The 10,000-nt window shown below is 40.2% G+C and overlaps 2 protein-coding genes across 2 annotated transcripts in view; one reads left to right on the top strand and one right to left on the bottom strand.

Annotated features, from left to right (window-relative positions):
* The window catches only part of arpp21 (cAMP-regulated phosphoprotein, 21), a 12,594-nt gene extending 6,729 nt beyond the window's left edge, over positions 1 to 5,865 (top strand). Inside the window, exons 8-20 of the mRNA XM_086063233.1 lie at positions 259 to 396; positions 479 to 578; positions 1,245 to 1,340; positions 1,420 to 1,457; positions 1,559 to 1,615; positions 2,513 to 2,721; positions 3,233 to 3,355; positions 3,433 to 3,545; positions 3,914 to 3,982; positions 4,065 to 4,244; positions 4,972 to 5,050; positions 5,285 to 5,364; positions 5,454 to 5,865. Coding sequence (XP_085919359.1) covers positions 259 to 396; positions 479 to 578; positions 1,245 to 1,340; positions 1,420 to 1,457; positions 1,559 to 1,615; positions 2,513 to 2,721; positions 3,233 to 3,355; positions 3,433 to 3,545; positions 3,914 to 3,982; positions 4,065 to 4,244; positions 4,972 to 5,050; positions 5,285 to 5,364; positions 5,454 to 5,561 — 1,390 coding nt within the window. The 3' untranslated portion in view covers positions 5,562 to 5,865. The remainder of the gene's footprint in view (positions 1 to 258; positions 397 to 478; positions 579 to 1,244; positions 1,341 to 1,419; positions 1,458 to 1,558; positions 1,616 to 2,512; positions 2,722 to 3,232; positions 3,356 to 3,432; positions 3,546 to 3,913; positions 3,983 to 4,064; positions 4,245 to 4,971; positions 5,051 to 5,284; positions 5,365 to 5,453) is intronic.
* A 1,344-nt stretch (positions 5,866 to 7,209) lies between these two features.
* The window catches only part of zftraf1 (zinc finger TRAF-type and ring finger containing 1), an 8,583-nt gene continuing 5,792 nt past the window's right edge, over positions 7,210 to 10,000 (bottom strand). The window contains exon 6 of the mRNA XM_086063234.1: positions 7,210 to 9,194. Within this exon, the coding sequence (XP_085919360.1) occupies positions 8,982 to 9,194 (213 nt within the window). The 3' untranslated portion in view covers positions 7,210 to 8,981. The remainder of the gene's footprint in view (positions 9,195 to 10,000) is intronic.

Raw genomic sequence — 10,000 nt, 5'->3', positions numbered from 1 at the left:
AAGCGTGAAGGAGAGCGCGTCCTTGTGCGCTCTTCAATCACAATTCACAATTTAAAGTCTGCTCAAGATTGAAGATTTACGCTTTGGGCAAACGTCAAGACATTTTTTTTTTCTCTTCATCCTCTTCTTCTCTTTCTTCCTTATTGTCCTTTTTCCCCTCATTTTCTTCTTCACTTCTTTTCATTCTCACCCTTTTCTTCTTCAGCTCATTTTCTCTCGTTCCTCTCGCTGAAGTTTGTCTTCTTCTTCTGCCGGCAGCACGTTCAAGAAGTTCCCGCACATGTCGTCGTACCACCGCATGCTGGTGCACCGCGTGGCCGCCTTCTTCGGCATGGAGCACAACGTGGACCAGACGGGGAAGTCGGTCATCATCAACCGCACCAGCAACACGCGCATGTAAACACAATCATCATCATCATCATCATCTTCAATCATGTCAATTGAAGTTACGCAATCGGTGTTTGTTGCTCTGGTCCAGACCGGATCAGCGTTTCCTGGATCAGGTTCAGGAGGACAAAGCCGCAAACATCCAACACTGGAAAACAATTCTAAAACGTGACAACAGCACAGACGAGCAGGTGGGCTCTTATTTATTTATTTATTTATTTATTTATTTATTTATTAAACCTCTCGCTCTCTCTGGACTTCTTGTTCTAACACAGTTGCCTTTATTGAGGCAAGGCACATATTCTATATAGTTTTACTCTGCCACACGTTTGAATCATTTCCATTTATTAAAACACTCTTTTTTTTTTTCTTTTCTTTTTTTAAGTATTCATGTCAAGATAAACATCAATCAAAAATAATTTCAAGTATAAATATACTGAATATGAACACATAATGGAAAATGTTAACAGGCATGCTAGAAATTAGCATCAATAGTTTAAGCACACAATATCAAAATAATGAACAATATTATTGCACCTCATTGAGTCGTGTCAGCTCTTCTTCTTTTGTGTCTGTAGGACTGTATTATTTTGCCCCCCTGGTGGCCAAAGCAGGCACAACTGGAGCAGCACAATTAATTGAGTTAAAGCATTAAAAAATGGATCAATTCTTTGCATTCTATTTATTTACTTTTTTGCCATGTATTTAAAACAAATCATATTATAGACTATTTAATTTAAAACTCATTCAACTGCCATTGACATCTGCAGCCGTCGATGGCAGTGAATGTGTTGGCAAATCCCAAATTTGGATTGTCAACTCTCAACCGCCAATTTTTCATTTTCTTCTTGCCTCAGACACGACGCTACAACTTGCGCGACAAACAAAGCAAGTCGGTGGAGGAGCGAGAGGAAGAGTATCAAAAAGCGCGAGAAAGAATCTTCAGCCAGGAGGTGAGACGCTCCACTTAACTCGAAAGCACAACGAAAAACAATCTAACATCTTTTTTTTTGGGGGGGGACTGAAAAACAGCCTGCCTGCACACAGGAGGGCGGCCATGTTGAGAGCAGGTAACCTCCCCCGCCTCGTCTCCGTGTCCTCGTTCACCTTAATCCGGCGACAATGGATCATTAACATAAGTGTGTGCGTGTGCGCGTGTGTGTGTGCGTAGGCCCGCAGAGGAACGCAACCCGTACGCCGAGACCCAGAGGAGACGGCAGCTCTTCAGGTAGCACATTCATCATCTTAATTTGCATCGAGCGACTGGACTGCGCGCTGACTAATTGAAGCGAGCGCACAGTCGGCAATTAAGGACACACTCGCACCACAAGGCCATTCGTTTTTAAAAACTACTTTGATTTTGCAATGACTTTACTTTACTCCCTTACTGCACGCGTCAATTGTGTTTCAGGCCGCTGAAAATCCAAACATTTTACTCATCAATCAGTTCACGCTTACAAACACGTTTTTTTTTCCTTGATCGACATTGTTGTTGTTGTGCTGATGCCGCAAAAACGACTTTGTTGGTTACTGATTGTTCAAAACGACAGAGACTAGAGCGCCACCTAGTGCTCTGGAATACACTTGACGGACAGATAGAACTCCGTTCCACCAAACTGTATTTTTTGAGAACTTAAAAAAACCCCAACTACAGCTGTAATAAAGTAACGTACATAAAATTGAGCATAAGACACCAAACAATCAATAAAAAATATGAAATACCAACAGAATAAAACATTTGCGTACAGGATATTTAAGTTTTGTTTTTTTATCCAGTAAAGTCATTTTTGAAGTAAAGTTCAGGTCATTTGTATTTCATCTTTAAGAACTGCTGGTTTTTAAACATTTAAGTATATATTTTTTTCAAAATGTCAAACACAGATAAAAATGAGAACACTCACAAGTAGTTTCTGTTGGCACTATTGACTCACGAAGGCTTAAATGCACCAATTTAAAAACACAAACAAACCCCAAAAATGTATTTTTGTTGGGGGGGGGGGCAGGAGGTTGGAAGAGATTAATAACATTTCAATTCAGAAAAGGAAGTTACAAGTTTTGTCACAGAATGAACGAAACACGAGTCAAGTCAAATTTGAACTAACGGCGTCCATTTTGTTGTGACCAGAGGAAGCCGCGACAGCTCGGGTTCCAGCTGGACGGGCAGCAGCCGGCAGAGCAGCACCGAGACCGACTGCCGCTACGGCAACGAGCCCCGGCCGTGGAGCAGCACCGACTCGGATTCGTCCTCGTACCAGTGGACCACCGTGGCCCCCGCCCCCAAGCCCCGCCCACCACAGCCCGCCCATCCCGGCTGGGAGGCCCGCGGCGCAGCAGGTGCGAGCGTGGGATGTTTTTCGCACCGTAGACACCTTTGACTTGCCGCTAACGCTGCATGCTAATCACATCTGCCGGCCGGCGTCTAATTAACAGCAAAGAGTCTTCGCGTTCGCACCTGAGCTGCACATTTTTACACCTTCGCCTGTCTTCGCACCCATAAAAATGGGAGAAACTGTTTTTTTGTTGTTGCTCATTTGTTGTTTTTTGGCTGAAAGTTCAAAATTGGATATACATGCTTTCCATATTTCGATAAACAGAAAATTGGGCTATTTTTCTTTTTGTCCATTTTGTCCTCTCCAAGTGCAGTAGCTAGTAGTGCCTAAATGTAGTGGTTTTATTTCTAAAAAAGCGTATTTCATTTGATTGTAATCTTAGTTTAAAAATTTATACTGCACTCAAATATAGAAAAATAAAATGTAGATAAAAGTTGAGGACAAGCGCCACAAAAAACGGATTATCGATGATAACCTTACTATGTGGTCCTAAATCCTTCCTTTCCCTCCACCAGGTTCCGTTTCTCTCTATCGGCTTCCCTCCGAGCCCCCCGCCATGGCCGAGACCCCCGCCGACCCCTCCTACATCCTGGAGAACGGCATTCCACCCGGAAGCATCCTCGTCAACCCGCACACTGGTCGCTACACACACACACAGATTAGCAAGCGACAGGGGCAGCCATTTTGAAGCACAAAATGTCCACTGATGTTTCAGGACAGCCTTTCCTGAACCCCGATGGAAGCCCCGTGGTGTACAACCCGCCTGCTGCTCAGCAGCCAATCAGGAGCCAGATGCAGGGAGCACCGGCACAGCAGCCGCCACAGCAGGTAACACGTGCACACAAACATTTAGTGCCGTTCAAAGAGAGGGAAAACTGAAAAGCACATACTGTGGATAGGAAAAGTCTACACACCCCTGTGGAAATGTCACGCCTTTTGTGACACTTCCCCAGTTGTAAGCAGGTGTGTACACTTCTGCAACTACATTATATATATATATATATTTTACTTTCCCTTTCTAAAAGAAAAAATCAATTGAGTACAGGATCAAAGTCACATTAATGGTGGTAAAAGTTTTGAAAAGATTTGATCATGGTCTCGTTTTTTCCTATTGCAAAAACCTGGCATTTGAACAGGGGGGTGTAGACTTTTTATACCAAAATGCACACGAGATGATTGACTCGAGCGTGTCGCAGGTGTACTCGTCCGCCTCGTACACGGCCCCGCAGATGTTGCCCGCGGCCCCCTCGCAGCCCTACCCCGCCGTACGTAGCGCCGCCGCCGCATCACTTCCTGTTCGCGCTCAAACGTTGACTTCCTGTTCACGTCTGCCCGCTTTCCCCGCAGGTGGAAGACCTGTCGCAGCAGTTTGCCCACGTGGCTGTCGGCTGCCAATTAGCGGAGGAAGCCGCTGCCCTTTACCCTTCCAACCAAGGCTACGTGTTTGCAGCCCCGCCCCCGCCGCCGCCGCCTCCTGCCGCCCCTCAAACTCACAACGCCAACAACTACTGCCAGTCCTCCCCACAGGTAAAAACAAAAACAAAAAACAACATATACCGACATAAAATATTACACAACAAATAATTTGATATTTCTAAAAATAAATTCAACATTACAATGTTTTTTTCGGATATCAAGCAGTACAAATTATACAGTATGTACAATTAAAATGTTATTTTTGACACTAGAATACAAAAACATTCAATTTAAAAATCTATTACATATTTTAAAAATAAAAATGACTATTAAAAATAACTTTTAATCAATTCATATTAAAGGTTAACATATGAAGAAAATAATTCTTACAAAATTGGTTGTTTAAAAATCAATATTCTATTGTTAAATTAAAAAAAACGTTTTTAATAAATTGCGTGGGAAAAAATCTATTAATACATTATATAAAATATTTAATAGGCATTCAATAAGTATTCAATTTTTGAATATGTATGTTTCGATTTTTTGATTTTGGACATGAAGTATGAAAATGTATAAAAATCAAAATGATTAGTCATATTTTTAAACACTTCATCAAATATGTAAATAATTAAAAAATGTAATTGGTACATTGGTCAAGTTATTTCAACAAAAATAAATATATATTCATTAAACGTACTATCTTTTGTTCTAACTTATTTCACATACTCGTCATTTGTGTCAAATGAATGCCATTTTCCATAAAAATGCCCAAAAACTCAAAGCCCCGCCCCCAAATAAAGTCGCCCGCGGTGCAGTTGAGTCCTGTGGTGTGTTGCAGGTGCCTGCCTTCTACTACAGCCAGTACCCTACCTCAGCTCAACACGCGCTCAAAGACGCCTCACCTGGCTGCGGCGCAGGTAAATAACATCGAACCCCCCCCCCCCCCTCCCCCCAAAAAAACACAATCAATGGCGCGAGTAGTAGAGGAGGGGGCCGTTACACTGTCTGAGATGAAGTCCTGAGGGTCTCACAGTGAACCGGTCTCTTTTCCTGCTGCTCACACTCGGCCGCATGCAGTCGCAACGTCCGGCAAATCCAAAAACACAAAAAGTTCTCGTGGTGATGCTTTTTTTCTCCCGTGTCGATGCCAGGTTACGCCCCCGCGGTGGCGCTCCCGCAGCAGCAGCAGTCATACGCGGCCATGTCACCGCACCACTGTAGCATTCTTCAGGTAAACGACAACAAATTTGTAAAAAAAAATAAATAAATGATAATAATAATTACAATTTTGTTTTCTGACTTTGCAATTTTGTTCCGCAGGGCCAAGCGTCTGTGTATCAAGCCAGTAAACTCGGCGAGACGGGATACTGTTGCGTGGCGGCGGCGGCACCGCCGCACACCCACTGTGGACCCACCTGGACCGCATAACATTGTTGACGCACACGCACACATAATAATAATCCCGCCGCATGTTTGACACAAAAGCACTCTCACGTTAATGCACTGTAACCAAAGCTTCATAGTACGTACATCCATACGTTTAGAGATAAAGAGAGACAGACTTCAACACAAAGCTGTATTGACTGCATTATTTATACTATACACAAAAATGGAGTTTTATATTGAGATGAAATGATTATACATATATATATAAATAAATATTGTGATTGATTGATTGATGCCAAATATGCACTGTGTTGAATATATTCAATAAACGCACATTTTAAAGTCACGTTTAGCGGATCCACGTTGGTCTCTTTAGCGCCACCTGGGGAAAGTGCAGTCACATGACACACAATATTTTGAAATCACAATTCTTAATGACTCTCCAACGCCACCAAGTGCTCAAACACTTAAATGTACACACGAGTACATAAATAGGCACTGCATATGGGAATTGATCAGGCAACATTTATCTTTCCAAATAATGTCATATGCCATAAACAGAGTTTTTTTTTAATGGTAATAAATCATTTCATAAATAGGTTGTATGTGGTAAAAATCCAATCATGCCTTAAAAAGGTCTGATTCATGTAAAAAAAAAAAAAGATTAAGACCCTATTATAAAACAATATTTTATAAAGAGGCTATATTGATGAGGAAAAAACATTCAAATGATGGCATTTTTTGTACATGCCTTAAAAAGGCAAAATTAATGCCCACCCCAAAATATAATACCTTGAAGAGATTTCTCATGGTCAAAATAATAAAACGTAATAAAAGGATGGGTATAAATTAATCATGCCATAAAGAAGTTCTACTGATGGCAAAAACAATTCTTATAGGTGGAGGGGGGGAAATCAGGCCTTAACATTTCTGGATTAATGTCAAAAATGGATCACAGTAAGTCTTGTGTATTGTGCAGTCTTGTAAATGAGTGTGCAGAAAAATCGAATCATGCCCTCATTTATGCCAAAAAAGCATCATGCCATAAACAGGCCACAAAAAAAATCATGTCACTAAGACCTTATTGATAGCACACGCACACACAAAAATCGCAAATAGCAAATATTACGGCACTGAAGATTTATAACCCCCAAAAATCCAACCCGGTCATAGATGGACCCTTTCATGGCACAATTTGATTTTGATTATGACATCAGCGGGACTGCAAGCAAATCAAGTATTTAAAGCTGCAAGGTCATCATTCACTTTGAACTCAACCCACATTTGCCAAAAAACATTGCAGATTTGTTTTTTTCCTTTTTGCTATCAGGCCAACAATGACACGAAACCAAATGTATCAATTTTGTGCACCTTGTGTCATAAAAAAAAAAAAAATCCCATAAATTCCTCTCCGCCCCTCCAAAAAAAGTGCCCCAAATGACTTGCATGCCCTTTTGCCTTTGCACCCGCAATAACGTGCGCATGTGATAATTCATTTTTCAAGTGGCGCCGTTTTCCTATTTTAAGCCAATGAAACGTATCCATCATCCTGGCCGGGCTTTAAAATTAAATTTGGATTTCATAACGCCGCCGCCATGTCTTCAATTATTCATGTGGCGGGCGTTCATAAAGCTCGCTCGCTCGCTCGCTCTCTATTTTCGTCCTGGATGACTTTCACACGAGCCAGCAGGCAGGTTGATGAGCTTTAATATTAATAATAATAATAATAAAAGGCACATGTACAGCCATAGTGAGATGAGCAAGTCCACTGAAGCTTCCGTCTTCGTGTTTTTTTTTTGTCTTCTTGAAAAGACGGCCCAAAAATACAGCAAAGGTCAAGAGAGACGTCTTCCATCTGCTTTACAGTAGATTCTATTCGCGTAACATCTGCTCCTTCAAGTAAGTCCAATAAGTCCTGCAGGTGCGGGGACCCCCGCCCGCAACAACCCTTCACACACACACACACACACACTCACACACACACACACTTCCAGAATTTTTTTTTTAGCAAATGCACAAAATCCTTTTAAAAATATTTTGACATGCCACTCATTTTTTTTTTAATTGATTGTTGAAAAATAAAAAATAATATGAAATAGGAAGGGAACATCCTCACTTGAGTTTAAAAAAAAATTAATAAAAAAAAAAGCCCTTAACCACCCCCTTATTTAAAAACATTTTTTTTGTATGATCTTTTATATTTGAAAAAGTGTTTTTGAGCCAATTTCTTTTTCTTTCTTTTTTGAATGCACAATTCACTCATCATGATGGACACACAGCAATTATTGACTATTTATATTATTATTATTGACCGATATTTTAGAGTTTTAAATTTGAAAAGGTGGCAGAGGAAAAATGTCCAGGTGAGGAAAAAGGCTTTTGTTGCGTAAGATCATCTTGACAAAAAAATGTAGACAATGCATTTTTGGTGGTAAAAGCTCTTTTTAGGATCATTTAAAAAATAAAAAATAAAAGTTAAAAAATATGGGTGGAGAATTGTTCTTTTTTTTTTACCCTGAAAAATTGCAGTCATTAAAAACAAACAACTCATTTTGATTTTTTTTGTTTGTTAAACCAATTTGAAATTTTGCAAATGCAGTAAATTGTTACCAACAAAAAATAAATAAGGCGACAATTGATTTATTTTTATGAATAAAATTTGAGCAACATTGTAAAAATATGGGTGAGACTGACATTTTTTAAAACAGGTGGGAAAACGTCATTTTCTTGGATATATATATATATTTTTTTTTATATACACCAAGAAAAACGTTGTCAATGCAGCAAATCATTTGACGCCGCCATTTTGTGAGTATTTCAATGATGTGTGGGGAAAAATGGCTTTTTGTTTGTCTGGAAAAAGGTCAAATATTGTTATCACACAAACACACACAAAACATGAGAGGCCTTAAAAGCAACTAAAACGTTAAATATATGTATTTTCTTCTAAATGTTCAAGGTTTGGTTAAATATAAATAAAATGGGCCGCTGCGCACACATTCGATCACACGTCGCAGCCCCGTTGAGTCGTTTTCACATTGAGACAACACGCGCACGCGCACACACACACACACACACTTGCTGTCGTGCGTGCGTGCTACTTTTGGCTCTCGGGTGTGCGGGGAAGGGGGGGGAGGGAGGGGGGGTCCGATTGCTACACACGGACCACCTCAGGACCACTAACCCCAAAAGCAATCTAGTTTCCTAAAGGGGTCTTCTCACTTATGTTGTCAAAGGAGGTAAGTGGATTAGTCGTGTGTGTGTGTGTGTGTGTGTGTGTGTGTTTGTGTGTGTGCGTGCGTGCGTGCGTGTTAAGAGGTATCAGTGGTTGAGTGGCGTCTATGGATGGTCTTCTTTTGGGTGTCTCCTGGTCGCGGAGGTGGCGCTCGCCCGCTCGCTCTCTCGCTCTCTCGCCCGCTCGCTCGCTCGCTCGCCCGTCTGTTGTGTTTTTTCTGTGTGTCGTTACTTTTGGACCTGGAAGATGAAGAGGCGCAGGTTGATGTTTTTGGCGGCCAGCAGTTTGTTGCACTCCACAGAGTCGCAGATGGGCAGCAGCACGTAGTCCGTCTCGCTGTCGTCGTTGCTGAAGGCGTAGTGATGGATGACGGGCTTGATGCGCACGTCGTCGTACGGGCCCTTCAGCAGCAGGAACGAGCACTCCAGCGCCGAGTTCACCTGCGAGACCAGCAGCAGGGCAAAGTTAGCAATTCATTACAATATTAGTATTTATTGGATTTGTTATATTATTATTATTTTTTTTTAATCTTGTATTTTATGTTCATACTATCGTTATTATTATTATTATTATATAAGTTGTGCACAAGGCAACATGGGGGCGGAGCTATCTCCGTTTTGATTATTTTCCAACGGGACCAAAAATAATGTACAAAGAAATTCGACAAACTTTACAAAATAAATAAATAAATCTTTACAAACACACATATATAAAAAGTCTATACACTTCTGCAAAAAAAAAAGTGTAGTTAAAAAAAAAAAAATCTACAAACTGATGACATCTACAAACATATTTAAGGGGAAAAAAATACACATTTAACCAGAAAATTATTTAAACCAAGCCTACACATTTAACAAAAAAAAATCTATGAATTTAAACTGAAAATCTACAAACTTGACTACAAAAAAAACCGTACAAACTTCCCAAAAAAAGACCAAACTTAATGAAAATAAATCTAAAGATTGGACTGAAAAAAACTACAATCTTAACCCAAGAAAATTATACAATCATTCCAAAATCTGAAGGAGCCCCTAAAGTGACATTGGAGGGGGGGGGGGGGTATTTTTCTCATTCCTAGGAGAAACTTTCTCCTTCTAAAAAAAACTTTCTCATCTTTACGAGAAAGTTTCTTATTGAAATGAGAAAGTTTTTTAAATAAAAAAATGCAGTACAAAAAAATGCAACTAACTTAAAAATAAAACCAAAAATTTTTGACAAAAAAAAATCGATTAACAAAAAAATATGT

Source organism: Leptonotus elevatus, chromosome 19 (genome assembly GCF_054856555.1).
Source record: "Leptonotus elevatus isolate MCC_2025b chromosome 19, RoL_Lele_1.0, whole genome shotgun sequence".
NCBI classification, from domain to species: Eukaryota; Metazoa; Chordata; class Actinopteri; order Syngnathiformes; family Syngnathidae; genus Leptonotus; species Leptonotus elevatus.
Note: the sequence above shows the minus strand (reverse complement) of the source record. Positions and strands in the feature narration are given on the sequence as shown.